The 20600-nt window shown below is 42.5% G+C and overlaps 1 protein-coding gene across 1 annotated transcript in view; it reads right to left on the reverse strand.

The window, feature by feature from the left end:
* Nucleotides 1–312: 312 nt before the first annotated feature.
* The window catches only part of LOC137665297 (SWI/SNF-related matrix-associated actin-dependent regulator of chromatin subfamily A containing DEAD/H box 1-like), a 44601-nt gene continuing 24313 nt past the window's right edge, over nucleotides 313–20600 (reverse strand). Inside the window, exons 7-21 of the mRNA XM_068404170.1 lie at nucleotides 12360–12562; nucleotides 11020–11110; nucleotides 9685–9784; nucleotides 8266–8325; nucleotides 7975–8050; nucleotides 7417–7552; nucleotides 6774–6911; nucleotides 6369–6464; nucleotides 5366–5483; nucleotides 4983–5104; nucleotides 3664–3852; nucleotides 2648–2766; nucleotides 1533–1715; nucleotides 692–801; nucleotides 313–391 (exon numbers count right to left, since the gene is read on the reverse strand). Of these exons, the coding sequence (XP_068260271.1) occupies nucleotides 330–391; nucleotides 692–801; nucleotides 1533–1715; nucleotides 2648–2766; nucleotides 3664–3852; nucleotides 4983–5104; nucleotides 5366–5483; nucleotides 6369–6464; nucleotides 6774–6911; nucleotides 7417–7552; nucleotides 7975–8050; nucleotides 8266–8325; nucleotides 9685–9784; nucleotides 11020–11110; nucleotides 12360–12562 (1803 nt within the window). The 3' untranslated portion in view covers nucleotides 313–329. The remainder of the gene's footprint in view (nucleotides 392–691; nucleotides 802–1532; nucleotides 1716–2647; nucleotides 2767–3663; nucleotides 3853–4982; nucleotides 5105–5365; nucleotides 5484–6368; nucleotides 6465–6773; nucleotides 6912–7416; nucleotides 7553–7974; nucleotides 8051–8265; nucleotides 8326–9684; nucleotides 9785–11019; nucleotides 11111–12359; nucleotides 12563–20600) is intronic.

Below are 20600 nucleotides of genomic sequence, written 5' to 3' on the forward strand. Positions count from 1 at the left end.
CTGTGGATGGCCTCTCCCTGGCCGTGTTTAAGGCCAGGTTGGATGAGGCTTTGAGCAACCTGGTCTAGTGGAAAGGTGCCCCTGCCTGTGGCAGGGGGATTGGAACTAGATGATCTTTAACGTCCCTTCCAACCCAAACCATTCTATGATTCTATGATTTTTAAGCATCAGTACAATGCTGTCGGTGTTAAAAATTTTCAATACCATGAGGAATACAATAAACTATAAAAAGTTACAAATGTTCATAAAACTCATGGTCATCAGTAACTTAAGAGCCTTTGGGGTACAACATCAACTTTATTCCTTGAATTCCACAACGTATTTACCTTTTAGAGGCCTAATGAAGCTTTTAGTAGTGTCGCTATATCTGATGGAACGGTTCCTTCTTCTCCTGAGGAATAAAATCAAGCGTTAGTACAGCTCAAAATATTTCACATAGACAGACAGAAGTCTAGCTTCTCAAAACTGTACAAAACCCTCTACTTGTACAAGTCTGTCATTGATTTGTGGGTCAGACTCAGAGGGCACTTCCTGTCTAACCAAACAATAATCAGCACAAATACATCTTTGTAGTTTAACATGACAAAAAAAAAAGGCTTGTCTGCATCCAGAACCTTGTTTTTTTTCAGAATAATAAACTGCAGCAACCTTAATTCACTTAAGTGGACATCATTGTGGGCAAGAGACTTACCTGCATCTGCTGCAGTCATATCTTCTTCTAACTTCAGTTTCTGCTGGCTGATTTTCAGCATGGATTCTTCAATAGTCCCCTTACTGATTAGCTTTATGACTTTTACCTCTCTGGAAAGCACAAAATAGGATAAATCCATTTTAATAGTTTCTTTGGATTAGTGCACAAGGGGAGGATGCTGTGCCTTTGCTCAGCTGGCAGTGGTTTAAAACAAGAAGGAGGAAACGAACAAACGGGCAATACAAAGAGCTGCTAGTTTTTCTGTCGGGACCAACTGTGCTCTGTACTGCCAGAAAGCTTGTTTTCTCCTGCACTCCCAGCCACCGCAAAGTCTGGATGGTCACAAAAAACTCCGTTAATAGAAACAACTCAACTTCCACCTCATCCCATACTACACTTGAATTACCAGTTATTAAACATATTCTATTGCTCAGGCTAGCTTATTCTGATGGAGGACTCTAAAACAGTCCATGGGTTCACTCTTATGACAGGGTGGCACTTCAGAGCTTACAAGTCTCCTGAAGAGAACAAACAGCTTTGCCAAACAAACCCAGAGACTTCAGATCTGCCTTGAAATAGTTCCTAGCACCAGAAATTTGAGAATTACAGAGAATTCGAGAGTTATAGAGAACTGGAGAAAGGAGGAGAATGTAAATAAGGCTTCTTTTGGCAGCAACACAGACGGAGACAATTAAAATTACCTATATCCCACACAACCCAGACACGGTTTATGCAAGTCTCTGCTTAAAATGGAAATTTTAATCATAAAACATTGTCTTGTTAGCCTCCTTTGAGACCTTGCCTCCAAGAAAAGCCAAGCATAGTCATTAAAAAGTCTTACCTTGTTTGACCTACTCTATGGCATCGGTCTTCTGCTTGCTTGTCATTGTAAGGGTTGCAGTCAATATCATGCAGAATGACAACATTTGCCGAGGTCAGATTAATTCCTAAACCGCCAGCTTTGGTTGTCAGGAGGAATACAAATAGACCCATATCTGTATTGAACTGATCTATTAGGTGTATCCTGCAGAACACAAGAAAACATGCATCAGTCCTTGGAGAAAACACCACACTGGCTCCCGAGTCGAATACAGAAGTTGAGATGATGATCTTTTGAAAGGGAGGACAGTGGCATTGCAAAGCACGTCAAAAGTACAGACGTTACGCAGAAGGAAAAAGGGTACCAACAGTCCTCAGCAGTGACCAGAGAAACATACTCAGAGTGACAGATCGATAGCAAGGAACGAAAAGAGGCTTGCAAAAAGATTTTGGGTGATCATAGAATACAAAGAGCAAGTTGGAGGACGAGGGAAGACTGAAGTACATGAAACAAACGGGGGTGGGGGGAGGGAGGAATTTAGCTTCATGACTCTCTTCTGTACTAATTGCACATACAAGGAAAGTAACAGATTTCAACTCTAAGTGGGAAGTAACACCACAGCAAGAATGACAGGCTTTTGAAACGAAGGGAAGAGCATCTAAAAAAAAATTTTAAAAAATCAGGAAACGGCAGAAAACCAGCACAGCTCAAATACAAGAAAAGCACTGCAACATTTTCAGCTGTGAAGGACAGAGTAAATGGTTTGTCCCAGAGAAACAAAGGGGTTTATCTACCTATTGTAACAGATCTACTTTACTTCCAAGGAATATCTACAGGTGAGCTTTTGTTATGGCATGCTGACACACAAGCAAATCAAACACGCCATGAACTGCTGAAGACACAAGTTTCCATTTCAATGGCCAAGACTGTAACCCGACCATCCAAAATTCACCTTTCAGCCTCATCCTTACTAAGGTGATCTGAAATCCAACATTAAACCCCTTCTATAGTCAATGCCCAGTGATCACACAATTCTATACACTGGAAAACAAAGGTAAGGGGTTTAAGTCACCTCCCCCCCCGCCATGCACACATTCATTTTTTTCTCTCTCATCTTCAGCAAAAGAGCCACATACCGATCAGAAATGGGTGTTTTTCCATCCAACCTAATATATCTATGTTGGTGGTGTTCTAGGAAAACTTCCAAGATATCCAGCACCATAGTAAACTGGCTAAACAATACAACTCTGTCACCCTGGAAATGACAAAGCAAAACAAAAGCTTTAAAACACGTCCATTACAGATAACAAACTACACAAATACTTTATTGGTGCAAATACATGATTTTACTTTGACCGAATCCCTATTTTCCAAACTAAAAGACTAAGCTGAACTTCATCAAGTCAGGACTGACTTTCAGTGAAGATATCATATCCAGTATTTCTGCTGAATTAACCCACCTTTTGTCAGTGCAGTAATTTTTTACTTACTTTGTACTTACGGGACTTAAGCAATCTAGAAATCACCTATCAAATCCATAAATGACAGACCTACTCCACTACAAACATCAACAAAACATTTTCTTTACCAACTTAAGTTTAAGCTATATTCCATATAATACAGAGCAGTAGCACTCTTGTCTGAAATAATCGAACAGATGAACACTTGTGCAAATTCAGGATACTCTGAAGTATTACGGTACATGCTTATTTGTAAAATAAGCCAGTTTGAATCTATGACTCAAAGCAGTGACCTCTTCTTACCTTTACACTGGCTTAACACATACATGATTATTCTTATGTAATACAGTCTTATTCAATTGCCAAAAGGTCAAAGTTCATGAGCTGTGAAAATGACGCTAGCCCTGCGTACATCGAGAAAGTAGCGTCAACTCAGGATGAATGTTCTAAAACTTGGAAAAATGGGGAAGCTTATTTCAGCTGTCTCTAAGGTGACCTGTGGAGGCAGGACTGCACATTAAAAGCTCTAAGTATTGCTTTGCAATACTGCACATGCACTAAATCACATTGTAATACTCCACAAAACAGCAACTGGGTTGCACATACAGCCAGCAGACGTTAATTTAACCCGTTATTTAGAGCCACCCTTTAGATGGACAGGAAAAGATGAGTCAACCATCTCGAGTACCAACCTTCTCTTTAAGGTCGGAGAGAATGCGTTCCAGCGCTCTAAACTTGCCAGAATCCAAGATCTGATCCATCTCTAACTTGAAGTCATTGATGTGAGAATATTGCTTAGAAAGCAAATGCAGCTCAAAATCTGTCATTACCGTCATATCTTCAAGGATAAGGTCAGGGTTAGCATCGTAATGGGTGGGTTCCTGTTAGCAAAAAATGAAGGCAAATAATGCAATACACAATCTCGCCAGACAGACAGGAAAAAACAGAAACACCACACAATAACACCCAAAGTTTCTGAAAGAACAAAGTAGCACGACTAGACATGGGCAAATGCCAGAGCGTGCCTCATGCAAGCAACAAAAGATGAACACTGCCACCCCAGGTTTATAGTAGAGGATCATTACTTTGCAATTTAGCTTTTACAAGAACCAAAAACTAAGAAGAATATGCTCAACCTCCATAAAAATTACCTAGTTCCCATCAAGCCCTATGACCTTTGACCCCTGAATCAGACCTCTTCCCCTGAAGACACATTCCCTTAAAGGGAGGTCCAATCCTTGGAAAGATGGTAGAAGACATGGGAAGCCCAGCCCAAGATGTAGGGTGGGTAGAGGGATGTCATGCCTGGAAGAAAGAGGAAAAGAAAAGCCACATCTGGAGAGTACGATGGTATGAGTAGGAATAACAAGGGACAAAAATCCTCCATAAACCAACGGGTGACTTCTTCCCTTCCCCCCAGCCTTGACTGGCTTTATTCTAAAACAAAGCTGCAGATATTCAAAGCCAGCTGTAACTTTCTTAGAGGACCTGCTGCACATTCAGGGTTTTTTTATACTTCAGAAAGAAGCAACAATTTTCCCCCAACTCCACAGGCATTAACCCCACCCAAATTAAAAAAATAATCCTCCACAGTTCAATACTTACGCCTTTCTTGTTTTACTTCTGTACAGCCTCGATTTCTTGCTACTCAGAAAATACTAGTAAACTCAAGTGCCCACCCAGGATTTTTTTCATAAGTACTTTGGTTTTAAATTTTGGGCTGAAGGGATGAGGTGTAAGTGGGAGCTAATGAACAGGAGATGACTGCAGTCCCACAACTGTTCGCTCCCTTCTAATATCTGATACAAAAAAAGCCCACCAGTGTTAAACACAGACAGAGCTTGATTAGAGCACTGGATAGATGCAGAGAAATAAAAAAAAGCCACAATAAATTAAGTTTTGCAAAGACACGCTCTTGACCAGAGGACTGACAATTAAAAAAAAAAATCTATTTAAGTTGCATTAAAAATTCTGAGAAATTAAGGATTGCTTCTGAATCTCATCACCTTACCTTGAGCATAAGCATGGACATTGTCCTGAGCTTGTCATCTGTGTAATACTGACGGTGCAAGAGAGGGTGATTAGCCATTTTTCTAAGTTGCATCATTACATTTCCCATATAAGAGTTTTTCTCTGTAAACAAAGAAATAAGGTCTATTCAGAAGCAGTACATAGATGCCTATCTGACGCATCTTTATCTCTCAGAGGAACTTTATTTCTAAGGATTGAATTTGACATTTCAACTATTACCTGAACTTTGGAAAAATTCATAGAAGGGATATAATCAGTTTATGAGCGTGAGACATTTCTACAAAGCAAGGGCTTTGTAGTCACATTCGACACATGTCTGGGCATGAGAAAAATCCAGCAAAAGTAAACGAGACCCTCACATACCATTACTGTTAACAGTTTTCTTGACGTTCTTTAAGAGATCACAGTATAGTTGTTCCTGTTTCTCAGACATGGCGCATAATTCAATGAAATATTTTTTGGGAGGTAGTTGTTTAAGGACCTGACAAAATAAAAACATACCGGGTAAAAACTGTACTGTAGTGAGTGGTCAGTAATTCTATACTATCTTACAAGCCTGCTTTTAAGCTTCTCTGTTCATTCTCCCCATCCCAACTCCTTTCATTGGCTGCAACTTTGCTGAGTCAGCAGTTCGACTTACAAACTCAGAACTCGTTTTGCATTATACATCACTCCCCCCAACAAGTAACATGCTCTGGACACTCCAAAACCACATGAAATAATAATACATGCAATACCTGGAACCTACACTCATGCTAGTCAGAGATACCCCCTTCAAGCCAATGACTACTAAGTATGCAAGTGCACAGAAACATTTTTCGGATCACTACTAAGTTTTCCCTTTCTTTATCTATGCAATTCTAAATAGAAGAATTTAAATAGGGTTTGGATTTTAGAATGAAAGAGAAACATTTTGAAGACACCAAAATAACTTAAAACGCACATTTCTAGTCATACATATGCACAAATACACACATGCACATTCACTGCCTTAATCTTAATCCTTTCAGTTAAAATAAAACATCACTACTCTCAAGTCACAAATATTTTTGTGGTTAATGTGGAGGATTTCTCACCTCTCACCGCTTAGCAGTGCACTGAAACATCTTTCCGTGATCTCTCCTAACTAAATTTCCCAACTGTAAACAGTCAGCAAATAATGAGCATCAAAACCCAAAGCTGCAACAGCTCACATTTTTACTTGCAAACTCCTAAAAGATGAAAGATAGCTTAAGTTTCTTGCTCTTCCCAGACAAACAGGTAGAACTAGCAGTGATAAGATTTGACATTAAATTCTACTGTTAGTCTCAAAGACTATCAGGCCTTTTGATAATATGAAGCCATTATTTGAAAGATAAAACATTACCTCATCTTTTATTCTTCTCAAGATGAATGGTTTTATTATCTGCTTTGCATGTACAATCCTCTCCTTTTCATATAGGCTTTGTGCTTCAGCACTCTTCTAAGGAAAATATTGCAAGAATTCAATTACAGCATGAAGTTTTCAGCTGTACCAATGCTGCCTTAACTATTCTAACTTCATGAAAAACTCAGCCACAACAGACAGATCTAACAGGACCATTAGTGTTCTGAGATACCCTGTTATGACACATTTTTACATTAAAAGGTTTATTTCATTGTTTCATTTTCTAGATTTTCATAATCACACTACCTGTTTCCGTAAGATACCAATATAAACCAGAAGTGATAAAGCAACATCAGCGTCCTAACAAAAAAAGTTATTTTCAAGAAGAGAATATATAATACTTACTGCTTTTGAAGAGAACATCCTTCGGACTTCTCTTGTGCTCCTGCTGAACATACACGGCATGACAAAATTCAAGAGGGACATCAATTCCAACAGGTTATTTTGAAACGGAGTCCCCGTTAGCAGTAAGCGATTCTTTGCCTATTTGTCCAAAGTGGAAAACAGCAGTGGGAAACATTAGTCGAATAGGTTAAAAATTAATATTGGCAGAAACAACACAGCTATGGAGAACGGAGAAAATGAGCTTGGTTTAAATTGTAACTATTTAAGCTTTAAGTATATTTAGATCTCATTGAATAATTTCCTGTTTAACTCAACAAAATGGTTTACAGATCTGTGGGGAACTGAACACGTATCAATTTAAGACTATTCAAGAAGTCTAATCCAGACGTAAGAAAAGCCTTCCTGGCTCTATTAGCGTTTTTCTTGTTTGGTTGGTTTTTTTTAAATTAATGTGCTAATTGTTGCTCCCATATCATATCTTCTCTAATGTCATACAGTACTTATGCACAAGTTTTCAATTGCAAGTACAAGCCATAGTTTAACCGCTTAAAGATCACCTTCTTAAAAATGATTTTGATGAAAATACCATCTTGGAAAATAAGTTGTAACTATATTATTACTGTACCAATACTACAGTGCTTACATTAATTGTCATAAGGTGCAGGTAGCGTATGGAGCTCATGTTCTTGAGCACATGACCTTCGTCAAAAATTGCATAGTTAAGCTCCAGCCTGCGAAACAGCCCTCGATCACCTGGGCTGCTAATTGCACAGTTGTATCTGCCAGAGAAAGACATCGTAAAAGACACGTTAAAGGCAAATTTAACATGAACATACTGCTATCGCAATCTTATTAAATTCCCTAAAATCGTTAAGAGCTATGGACAGAACACACGCACGAGGGGCACTATGTCAAACCGCCTAGAAGTAACCAACCATAACACAATTTACTACTGGCAAATAATTACAGTCTACTTGATGAACAGTGCCCTCCATAACACTTTCCAAAAAGCTGTGCAAATCTATCACACAGTAATATGTATCCATTAGTATTTATTAATAGATAGATAAATACTATCTAAAGCACCTATTACACAGTACCTGCTATGGCATTAATAAAATTCCGAACTTTGTTTTGTTGTACCACTAGAGGTCAGCAGGAGCTAACCGAATCTCACTTGTTATTTAATTATTGTACTTACGTAGTTATAATCACATTGAAATCCACAACTTCATTAATGATGTCCTCCCTCAGATCTTTCCGATCTTCTTGGGATCCTGTGAAAGGACAAAGCACACAATGAACACAATTACTTATATATATAATTTATAGACCTATAAAAATTAAGACAGTACACAGAAATACAGTCGGCAATAAATGTGTGTTTAAACAACTGTCTTAAAACAATGCTTCCATGAGCAATTCATCTTTTCTTAGGCTGACCGTGCAAGCAACTGTATCATTGGCTTAATTTCCACATTACATTCCTCACCATGGTAAACAAGGACGTTCAGATGAGGACACCACAGATGAACTTCTCTTACCCAGTTATCTGTAAGACATCATTCAAATAAAAACCAAGTCATTTATACTTTATTACGTCTTACATAACTTCAGACACACCTCAGCATTAAGCTAAACATCTGATTTTAAAGCAAATCCCTTTAAATTCTCCTGAAGGTTAAGAAACTTTCTGTCAAAATGATGGAAAACTGATAATATTCAAGAAAATCAAACAACCCACAAGCGGGCTTGAAATGACACTTGCTTAACCAGCCTGTGCTTCAAACCCTTACAGAAACAGAACCTACACAGTCTGTAGCCACCATGTAAAACAATACAGTGCTGAACTTTTCAGCCTGATTTCTTCCCTAGACAGTTCATTCCTCAGAAAGCAAATCCCTTCAGTTGTCAGTACTTGCATGCAGAAGTGTTTCATCAGGAGAGACAGTGCCTCTGGGATTTGGCAAGCAGCCTGACAGCTCGACCCGGCTCCAGGAGTGCAGCCAGCAGAGCGACCACAGGCAACAATACCGTGCCCAAGGGGAAGCTACCTGACAGCCAACACAAATGCTGACCCCAAAGCACAGCAGAAGGAGGTCTCTGGTAAATGCCACTTGACCCAGATCAGGGCTGAGGAGACTCCTTTGGAAAAGGGTCAGGAAAGCTGCAGGGAGACCGCGCTTCCCAGGCATCCCCATGCTGGTCGGCTTGGACCAGCCTGCCACTGTAACTCATGAGCCTCTATGAATCTCTTCACAAAAGCACCTTCGTTAACACTTTTATGTACACCTCAGCTTTGAAGTAACATGCAGTTTTAAGAGTTATTTAAAAAAATGGCTTCTAGTGGATTTTAAAGGCACACTGAAAATGGCAACTTTGAACTGATGTTGAACGAGCGGAAGCTTTTCGGATGTTAAGAGAAATTTTTGATGCCCAAATAAGTATTTTATATTAAAAGCAGCATCTTCTGTCTAAATTAAACTTGCCACTTTCTCCTTTCTACAAATTTGGTTTTGTTGAATGGTTAACTCCACAGAGAACTAGTTTCTGCTCAAACTCATCAGCTTCTCTGACGTATCCTAACCCTAAGCACAGCCTGAAGGCTAGCAATTTCAGCCCATATTCAGTAAGTAAAAAGACTTATTTTGCTAAACAAGTTCAAATCGTAGCAAGTAGCTTTATATTTTGTAAAGCATACAGCGCTTATTAAAAAAAAAATCCATGTTAGGTCTGATTAATTCAGAACAAGCATGCCTTCAGTGTGGTTTGCATTCCAATTCAAATTACTTAAGGAGTTGAATATCACCATAAGAAAACTAAGTTTTCTTTCACAAAATTATCTTTGTTTCACAGTCTGTCCAGGTTTTTTTTTTATAACAAACCAATACTTTTGAATCTTGTAACTTACCTAACGTTGAAGCTGGCACAACTATCAAATGGGGACCTCTATTGCCCTTTTGGTAGAGATAAGCTAGAAATGCAATAGCTTCAACTGTTTTTCCTAAGCCCTAAGAGAAAACAAATCCATTTAAACAAACTTACAATCTGTAGAACATAATACTGTTTTGTACTCATAAGACAGTTACAGTCTAGTCAATGTCAACTAAAGATTACAAACGTGGGTAGAAAAATTGTCCTGTTTAACCACATTGTTTCACAGAAGACAATTCCTTCTTAAGTACAATCGCAATCAAACTCAATTATCTTTTCAGCTCAACATTTGAGCATCAGGGATTCATCTTTTCCATTTATGAAGCTTTTCATTTTAGTTCAGGTTCATCCCTCAAACCTTCTTCAAAAATTTACCTTCCTGAAACAGTGCTGCAGACAAATGATTACTTGGAAACTAATTGTTTCTTTCCATTTGAGCCACTTGTACAAAGGATATTCCAGCTATTTCTGAAGTGGAATTTAGTATGGAAATCAGATTTCTTTAAGATAAGCCTGTGTTTCCGCCAATGCTCATCTTCCTGTCTTCTGTGTCATGGATTTAAAAATTTATCTTACCTACCACAAAATATGCACATAAGGTAGTTCTTACAAATATGAAACGTACGGAAGTTGAGAAACTCTGCCTAAGTCTTAGTGAAGCAAACCCATCCATTCACTCATGATTTGTCACAGATGAAGAGCAGCCAGGATTAAAAGGAACTGGCAACACATTTAGCAGCTGCATCACTAAGTTTGTTCTGTTGTACAGTTACTGGTGGTGTCAGCACCAAACAAAACCTCAAACCCACCCGCTTTTCTCTCTTATTTCAAAGCTTATGGGGAGCATAATGACAAGAGATGGTCAAAATGCTGGAGAAGCAGAAAAGCTTTCTACCTACTGAAAGGTATTGTTAACTACCTGTTTTGAAACTGACAGAGAAAGGTAGAAGACAGGGGCTCACTACAACTAACTGCTGGACAGCAGAATGAATTCTAGTTATGGGCAAGGAACTACTAATATGAATGGTTTGAGGATCATCCATTGTGATAGAAACTGCTTCCACTGCAGCAGAAAACACCATGTGACTTGTAATTATCGGTGTCCATGAATCTTAGGCTACCTTTGACTTCCAAATTGAAAGTGAGAGCTCAGAAGCTTCTAAACATTTGGAGAAACTGTTTGCAACCTAAGTTATATTAGCTAAAACAAATGACTTACACTCTGCTTGAGGTTTCTAGGAAATTAAATAATTTAACAAAGTCATTTTTGTCAAACTTTTAACGATTCTTAAATAATCAGTTTCACACTTACCATTTCATCAGCCAATATGCCATTCACCCTGTGCTCATGCAGCAGCGCCAACCAGTTCAAAGCTATCTTCTGATACGGCTTGAGTTCCAAACTGTTAAGAAATCAAGATGAACGTGTTACCATCTTTTATTTGTTTCTCCATGAAACACAGCTTTACACTTGTATTAATGACAGAATGGTAGTTTAACACTGCCTATATTTTAAGGCACTCCAGATCTCCTGGTGTAGTGAAAAACACAACAAACTCTATTTAATCAGTCACGTGAATACCAAAGGGCATTCCTGAAATTTCTAAGTAGTTTATCTGAATTTTCATATGTCTTAAATGATCAAAATGAATGTTACAAGGAACATCTTTCTTCTAAAATCAGTCATCTACAACCAGTTAAAAGCAGTTACACAACTACTAACTTTTAAAATACACAAAAAGTTGAGTGGCATTTAGCAGGTGCATCGCTAAGTTTGCTCTGTTGTACAATTACTGCTGGTGTCAGCACCAAACAAAAAAACAACCCACAAAACACACTCTACAGCAAGTCACCTAGTTCAGCATTTTTGTCAAAGAAGAATCACTGATAAGCTCCCTCCCAATAGCTCCCTCTTCCTCTCAGTTTTTATTTTGACATAGCTGAAAATCCTTTTGCTATTTACCACTAACAGCCTTCAAGTCTAATCCAAGTTGCTAGCCCAGCCATTCCCACTTCACCTCTATGCTTCCTAACCCTTAGGATAATGCTCCCCACCATACCCACTTCCATTCCTCCTAAGCTCTCTATTCCCAATATCCACTTGGAGATCCTTACTGATTTACCTCTCTGAAATAAATCCTTCCCCCCAACATATCCCCACTGCCCCTCCCGCTGGATACAGAGCTCCAGATCATTTTGTACATCTGAACTTCCTGACCGAGGTCTTCAGTCCAGCTGATAAGCTTCACAAGTTTGCTCAGATTCATTTCAATTTGGCATCTTTGAAATATAAGGTCCCCCATTACAGAAGCAGTTTTGGTTTGGCCTTTTGTTTGAGATAAGTTGACAACTCATGATCCCATCACTCAAGGCTGGCTTCTACAATCATCAAAAACGGAAGCAAGTAAAACGAGGTATTAAGCACTGTTACATCTTTTTCGTTTTATGTTCTTATCCTCTTCACCAGCTTTCCTGATACACTTAAAAACATTTGTTGAATTCCCTCACGTGTTGCACATCACTAGCCATCTCATTGAGAGCTGCTGAGGGTCAAACATTTGCAACTCTGCTCTCAGAGACTACAGTTTTGAAAATCCCAGTCTTCAAGTATATCATCCAACACCATTCTAAGTATAAAAAGAGGAAAGATACCTCTGATTCAGAATGGAGGGTTGATCTATGTTCCATTCACATCCTCCACCTTCAGTCATCCTGGATACTTGTATTGCCAGGTTACTTGAAATTTCATCACATTTATCCATCAGCTTGAGGACCACGTCCCTCTCCTTCAGCAGTATCTTGCAGTTCCACACTACATCTTCTGACAAACCAGTAGTCTTAGTCATTTTTGTGAACTGCAAAATAACAAAAAACCACTATGAACACTGGTAATAGCAGCAAAGGTGCTACAGTGAAAATCCACAGCTGCTGCACGCAGTAAGTAATTCAAGTATCACAGAATCACAGAATCACAGAATGTTAGGGATTGGAAGGGACCTCGAAAGATCATCTAGTCCAATCCCCCTGCCGGGGCAGGATTGCCTAGACCATATCACACAGGAACGCGTCCAGGCGGGTTTTGAATGTCTCCAGAGAAGGAGACTCCACAACCTCTCTGGGCAGCCTGTTCCAGTGTTCAGTCACCCTTACAGTAAAGAAGTTTTTCCTCAAATTTAAGTGGAACCTCCTGTGCTCCAGCTTGCACCCATTGCCCCTTGTCCTGTCAAGGGATGTCACTGAGAAGAGCCTGGCTCCATCCTCTTGACACTTGCCCTTTACATATTTATAAACATTAATGAGGTCACCCCTCAGTCTCCTCTTCTCCAAGCTAAAGAGACCCAGCTCCCTCAGCCTCTCCTCATAAGGGAGATGTTCCACTCCCTTAATCATCTTCGTGGCTCTGCGCTGGACTCTCTCTAGCAGTTCCCTGTCCTTCTTGAACTGAGGGGCCCAGAACTGGACACAATACTCCAGATGCGGCCTCACCAGGGCAGAGTAGAGGGGGAGGAGAACCTCTCTCGACCTGCTGACCACACCCCTTCTAATACACCCCAGGATGCCATTGGCCTTCTTGGCCACAAGGGCACACTGCTGGCTCATGGTCATCCTGTTGTCCACTAGGACCCCCAGGTCCCTTTCCCCTATGCTGCTCTCCAACAGCTCTGTCCCCAACTTGTACTGGTACATGGGGTTGTTCTTGCCCAGATGCAGGACTCTACACTTGCCCTTGTTATATTTCATTAAATTTCTCCCCGCCCAACTCTCCAGCCTGTCCAGGTCTCTCTGAATGGCTGCGCAGCCTTCCGGCATCTCAGCCACTCCTCCCAGTTTTGTGTCATCAGCGAACTTGCTGACAGCGCACTCTAATCCCTCATCCAAGTCATTAATGAATATATTGAATAGAACTGGTCCCAGAACCGACCCTTGCGGAACTCCGCTAGACACAGACCTCCAACTGGACTCTGTCCCGCTGACCACTACTCTCTGGCTTCTTTCCTTCAGCCAGTTCACAATCCACCTCACTACCCGATCATCCAGACCACACTTCCTCAGTTTAGCTGCGAGGATGCTGTGGGAGACCGTGTCAAACGCTTTACTGAAATCGAGATAGACCACATCCACAGCTTTACCATCATCTATCCACCGGGTAACATCCTCATAAAAGGCTATCAAGTTGGTTGAGCAAGACTTCCCGTTGGTGAAGCCATGTTGACTGCCCCTAATGATCCCCCTATCCTTGATGTGCCTAGAGACAGCACCAAGAACAAGTTGCTCCATCACCTTTCCGGGGATGGAGGTGAGGCTGACCGGTCTATAGTTACCCGGGTCCTCCTTCCTGCCCTTTTTGAAGACTGGAGTGACATTCGCTTTCCTCCAGTCCTCAGGCACCTCTCCCGTTGCCCATGACTTAGCAAAGATGATGGAGAGTGGCCTAGCAATGACTTCCGCCAGCTCCCTCAGCACCCGCGGGTGCATCCCATCAGGGCCCATGGATTTATGGACGTCCAGGTTGCTTAATTGGTCCCTGACCCAGCCCTCATCAACCAAAACAGATTCCTCCTCTATCCTGACTTCTTCTGAGGCCTCAGGGGTCCAGGGCTCCTCAGGACAGCCTCCAACAGTATAGACAGAGGCAAAGAAGGCATTCAGTAACTCCGCCTTCTTTTTATCCTCTGTCTCCAGGACCCCCACCTCATTCATCAGTGGGCCTACATTGCCTCTAGTGTTGGCTTTACCTGCAATGTATTTGAAGAAGCCCTTTCTGTTGTCCTTGACCTCTCTTGCAAGGTTGAATTCCAAGGAGGCCTTAGCTTTCCTAGTTGCCTCCCTACATCCTCTGACAACAGACTTATATCCCTCCCAAGTGGCCAGCCCCTCCTTCCACGATCTGTACACCCTCTTCTTCCACTTGAGTTTGCCCAGCAGTTCCCTGTTCAACCATGCAGGTCTCCTGCTACCCTTCCTTGACTTCCTACCTGTTGGGATGCTCTGATCTTGAGCTCGGAAGAAGCAGTCCTTGAACGCTAACCAACTATCTTGGGCCCCCTTACCTTCTAGTACCCTGTCCCATGGGATTTCCCCTAGCAATTGCTTGAAAAGGCCAAAGTTGGCCCTCCTGAAGTTCAGGGTTGCGATTCTGCTAGCTATTCTGTTCCTGCCACATGAGATCCTGAACTCTACCATCTCATGGTCGCTACAACCAAGGCTGCCCTCAACCTTCACCTCTTCCACCAGACCCTCCTTGTTAGTGAGGATCAGATCCAGCAGCGCTCCTCTCCTAGTTGGCTCATCCACCATTTGCATCAGAAAGTTATCATCAACGCACTGGAGGAACCTCCTGGACTGGGGATGGCTGGCTGAGTAGGCCTCCCAGCAAATATCAGGGTAGTTGAAATCCCCCACAACCACCAGGCCCTGTAATTGAGAGACTGCTCTCAGCTGCCTGTAGAAGGCCTCATCACCCTCCTCATCCTGATCTGGTGGCCTGTAATAGACACCCACAACAGTATCACCTCTGCCAGCCTGCCCCTTAATTCGCACCCACAAACTCTCAACTCGCTCCTGATCCGCCCCTGGACAGAACTCAATACATTCTAGCTGCTCACTCACATAAAGAGCAACTCCACCACCTCTCCTTAGTGGCCTGTCTTTCCTGAACAGGACATAGCCATCCATGACCACATTCCAGTCATGCGAGGCGTCCCACCAAGTCTCTGTAATTGCTACTAGATCATAGCCCCCCGACCGAACACGGATTTCTAACTCCTCCTGCTTATTCCCCATGCTGCGTGCATTGGTGTACAGGCATTTCAGGGAGCGAGCTGGGCACACCGATTTCATCCCAGATTCACCCCCTGATTTCACCCCAGGGGGATGGGAGGCCTCCTGGTCTACCTCAACACTAGAGCATTGCCCCAGTGGTGCAAGCCCAGCTACCACCCCATCCCCCTTCGAATCTAGTTTAAAGCTCTCCGAATGAGCCCTGCTAATTCCTGTCCCAGAACCCTTTTGCCCCTACGACATAAACCTTTCCCATGTATCACTGTCACGCCTGTTGTCTTATAAAACCAGCCATTATCAAAGAACCCAAAGCCCTGCCTGTAGCACCAGTCTCGTAGCCAGGCGTTAATAGAGAGAATCCCACTATTCCATCCCAAGTCATCACCTGAAAATGGAAGGAGGGAGGAGAAAACAACTTGTGCCCCAGACTCTTTCACCAACCGTCCTAGGGCCTTGTAGTCTTTCTTCATCCCCCTCAGACTACGGGATGCAGCTTCTTCCCCACCTGTCTGGAAGATCAGCAGGGGGTAGTAGTCTGTGGCCTTCACCAGGTTGGGGAGTTGCCTGGTGATATCCCTGATTCGGGCTCCAGGCAGGCTGCAGACCTCCCTGTGATGGGGGTCAGCTCTGCATATTGGGCCCTCAGATCCCTTTAGGAAGGAGTCTCCAACCACTAAAACTCTTCTCTTCTTCCTTGTGGAGGAGGTAGCTATACACCTGTCAGGTTTTTCTGACTGTGGTGGGACCTCTGATATAGGTTGCCTCTCCACCACATCCCCATTGGACCTGCTGCATTCCACTAGGGCTTCCACTACTAAGTAGCAGACAGAACAGCATCCAGATCTCCTCTCAAAACTTCAAATAATCCTTACACACTTGGCCCTTGCAAAACTCTCTGAATCCACACTGAAGGTCATCATTACAGCTCCTCGCACAGTAAAATATATCTTAAAATACAAGAGACAATTTCTCTGAAGAGTTCCCAATGTAAAATATAGGCGCATTAAACTCCTAAAATCCCCAAGGGGAGGCAGACATACAGCGCAAAGCGAGTTTTGAAGGCCGGGCCCAGTAAGAGAACAAAACCATAAAAGGGAAAAAAAAATTGTAATCACTAGATATCCTTTTAAGCAATCCCTATTAGATACTAAAGATGTAAGATGTAGGGATCAAGGCAAAGCAACGCATCAGGAGGGCTAGTAAGATTTTGTTACGAATCTGTTCGGAGCTCGGCATTACTCAGTCCCAGTTCTATCTGTACCACAAACGGCACATTCAAACAGGACTTGGGTACACTAAAAAAATTTCAGGGATAAGGAGTCTCCCAAAACTGTGTCACGCTTTTTTTAGTCATCAAGTAGTGACAAGCCCAAAAGATCAGCAAGAATTGGTTCATTCTTTTCAGTTCTTCACATTTCAGACTTGGAGGAGAATTTCATCACCAAGCCAAGATTCACCTGAGCTCTTTTTTCTTGCAATGAACCCGACCTCCTGCAAAATCTATGAAACACAAACTTACACAAATCTATCAGGTCGTTAGCACTTGCCAATACATTTTCACTGGCAGTACCATCATCCTGACAAGGTTTTAGCACCATTCAGTTTCTCCATTTTTGTGCACGTTGATGTTTCAAGCCAGTATTATCCTCATTTTACGGAGGGAAAAACAAGAGAAAATACACAAATACATTTTCTAAATGTCACAGCAAACAAACTGTCAGAGAACAAGTCAAGATACCAGAATCCCGACGCAAATACAAACTAACACAAGGCCTGTCCACCACTCCTGAGTGCGCCTGGTTTACAAAGGTGAAGGACACCGGTGTTTGAATCAAGAGCGTGTGGCGGGGCCGTGTGGACAGCCCACATGCAGTATCACTGTGGCTCCCCAGCCCGCAAGAGGGTATTCCCTCCTATCTTGTCTGAGAAGAGATCTCTAAGGGCTGTAACTGCTCTGCCACCATGTCCTCATCCTCTCAAAACACGTGTTACCATCCTTCTCTGGAGACATTCAAAACCCGCCTGGACGCATTACTGTGTGATATGGTCTAGGTAATCCTGCTCCGGCAGGGGGATTGGACTAGATGATCTTTCGAGGTCCCTTCCAATCCCTAACATTCTGTGATTCTGTGTGATTCTGTGATTAACCAAGGCTAACTTCTTCCCCTGCTTTCTGCTCTGGGTCTACTACCAAGAGCAGAGGCTGCTTCATTCATGCTTGCTAGAAGATGCATCTAATCTAGCACCAATTTTTTTTTTAAATAACAGCTCCATGTCACAATCCTCCCCACTTCAATCATGAACAAGTGCTTTCTCCAAGAGCTCTTGATCTCTTTGCTGTTGTGAGAATTGCTACCCATGAGTCTCATTCTCACAACCTTGTGTCAGCCACACACCTCCCAAGTAACATTGTGTCTTTAACTAAAACTTAAATTTTCCTATTTCTTTCCTCCTTCAGAAAGTGCAAAACCTTCTAATACATTGACTTCTGCAGTAACTGGGGTTATATTTATAATTATATTGTTTTCATGTGTATTTATGCATGAAGTTATTTCACTGTGAAGGACAGGCATTTTCCTTTCTTATTAGTACATTTAAAGAATTGAAGAATACAAGATCCTTTGGATTTGCCATCCTTTCGTTAAAATGGAAGTAATTTCCACACAGATTTTTCTGAATTTTAAACCAGGGACCTGTTAAAATTTAGCACAAGACTTCACAGGGATATATCCTCCTGGAATTCCTTCCTTAAAAAAAGAAGGGGTCGTATGATCCAGCTATTCTATGTTAAGGACCTGATCAATATTGCCACATTGCAGAGTAAAAGCAAGCTTTGTTAAGCTGAAGTGTACAAGCAGGCTATGCTTTGACACCGGGGGGAGGGGGTGCGGGGGGGAATGAAGTGATGCCCTCTACTGACAGTCTGCCATTAGAGTTTTGAGGGTTCTTGGTCTTTTTGTAAACAAAAGCCAGAAAGTTTACCAACACTCATGGGTTAAACCAGGCTAAGACACACATGTCAACACTTGCAAAGAAGTTTTCTAGCCAGTCTCGGCTCTGCCCTTGTTTCTTGGCACGCACTGAACACAGGCAGGTATTGCCATTACGTGCCCGTGTTTACAGCCCTTCTGCTGAGGAGATGGCACTGGGAGCTGCCGTTTCCAACACTGGCCAATTCCAACAGTCTGGAAAAGAGAACGCTGTTAAAATATACCTCAACACCAACGAGTTTTTTAGACGAGTGAGGGTGAGGAGGAAGGGCGATGGGTGCCCAGAATTGCTTCCACCAAGGAAAGAAATCATGCTGTCTGTCAACCCGCAATGTGTGCCAGTGGGGTGTCACCAGGATCCCCAAGCAAATAGGAGAGGAAGGTGGGAAGCCAATTTAGGAGAGGGCCCACCAGGAGGGGAGGTATCTAATGGCTGTCACATTAGTAACGCATGTCTCTCTTGAGGTGCTGTACAGCGTGAAGCCAGTACAGGGCAGGCTTGCACCAAAAGAGGAAAACATCACTGAACACTGGCCCCTTGCACAAAAGCTACCGAACACATGACATCAGACCAAGACAGAGGGAGCTGAACTTTCCTTTCCACCCTGTCCTGCAGTCTGCTCTAAACCCTCAGCTTCCCCTTGCCCTCCACAGACAGCCATGTTCCCAGGGCTCCTCCCTCCCTCTCCTCACAGCCCTCACAGCCCTGCTTTCTGCTGACCACCCTTTGGTTTGCCTACCCCTGCATCCCCATCTGCTCCTCTCGTGCTATAATCCCCAGTTCTCAGCAGGGCCGAGCTGTTCCTCATGAACTTCTGCTCCAGCATCTCTCATTCAGGCATCACACCTCCAAGCTCCTCTTCTGTCTCAGCTCCACACTTGGCCTTGCTTCTACAGCACAGGCACCTGGGACTGACACCAGACGGTTTAGTAAAAGTGGGCCTCAGAGCAGGCCCTAAAAGGCCTACTCTGGGTAACCTTTAGACAGAATCGACTTCCCTTTCAGTCATTTTCCTTTCAGCTAAAATAACTGCACTTTCTGAAACTAACTGCACGTTTTGCAGGCAGTGTCTGCTTCTGGGACTGATAACGCTTAAAGTTATATCTATCACTGGCTCTTGCTTACGCTTATACTTAGAGAATCCAAGGTCTCTGTTAAATTCCTCACTAATTACAAAGAAGGGCCAAAGACAAACAACACTGTGAACAACATCTTTGTAGTGTCTAAATTGACCTGACTCACAAGCTCTGGTGCCAGGAGAAGAGAGAAATCCTGTGAGAACCAGAACAGCATCTTCTCCTCGGAGCCACCTGCACGTGCCAACAAAAAGGCCTCAATCGCGCCTGCGCGGAAGCGGGGTCATACAGCAGACAGCGTAACTATGGGGGGATTACAACCCCCAGAGACCACCCAAGACCCCTTCCCCAATTTAGTACGCATGCGCAAAGACATTACATAATGTATTAGCATACGTATAAGGTTTCTTGGAGTAGGCGGCCTTTTCTCGGAATTGTATGAATATTCATTTTTCTATAATGTATATAATGAGTGTTCTTTTGTGCCTCGGTGGACGTTACGTGGAGCGATCCCCCATGTCCCTCGGCCAAATAAATTAATGCTTGCTCATTAATGCTAAAACCCGGCGTCAGGGAGTTTTATTCCCAATTTCGGTGACAGGACCACCCTTCCAAATCTTCTCCCCTCAGAAAGCAACGTGCAATTTTAATTTGTGAATATGAGGAGTACTCAGAAAGGCGCTCTCTCAGAGCACACATCTCCTTCTGTTTTGTTACCTACTACTCTCCCTATGCAGACAACATATTCTGGAGAGAGGCCACAGGACCCTGCACAGAGAACCATCACTTCTCAAAATGAGGAGACAGACACCTAAAGCCTCAAGGACATACTCCAGCGCTCTTTACACAAGTTAGTGTTTGAGACGAGGCACTCCCAGCTAGTCATCTCCAGCAATGAACACTGGATAAAACTACCCTCCTGGAAAGTGTAGCTCATCTACACTATGGGCATTTCTAAATTGCCAAGGGAACTACTCCTTGTAAGCAAGGACATTTTCATCTCTTGCCATTCAAGTCTTTTCAAAACAAATCTTAATCCGACTTA

Source organism: Nyctibius grandis, chromosome 6 (genome assembly GCF_013368605.1).
Source record: "Nyctibius grandis isolate bNycGra1 chromosome 6, bNycGra1.pri, whole genome shotgun sequence".
Taxonomy (NCBI): Eukaryota; Metazoa; Chordata; class Aves; order Nyctibiiformes; family Nyctibiidae; genus Nyctibius; species Nyctibius grandis.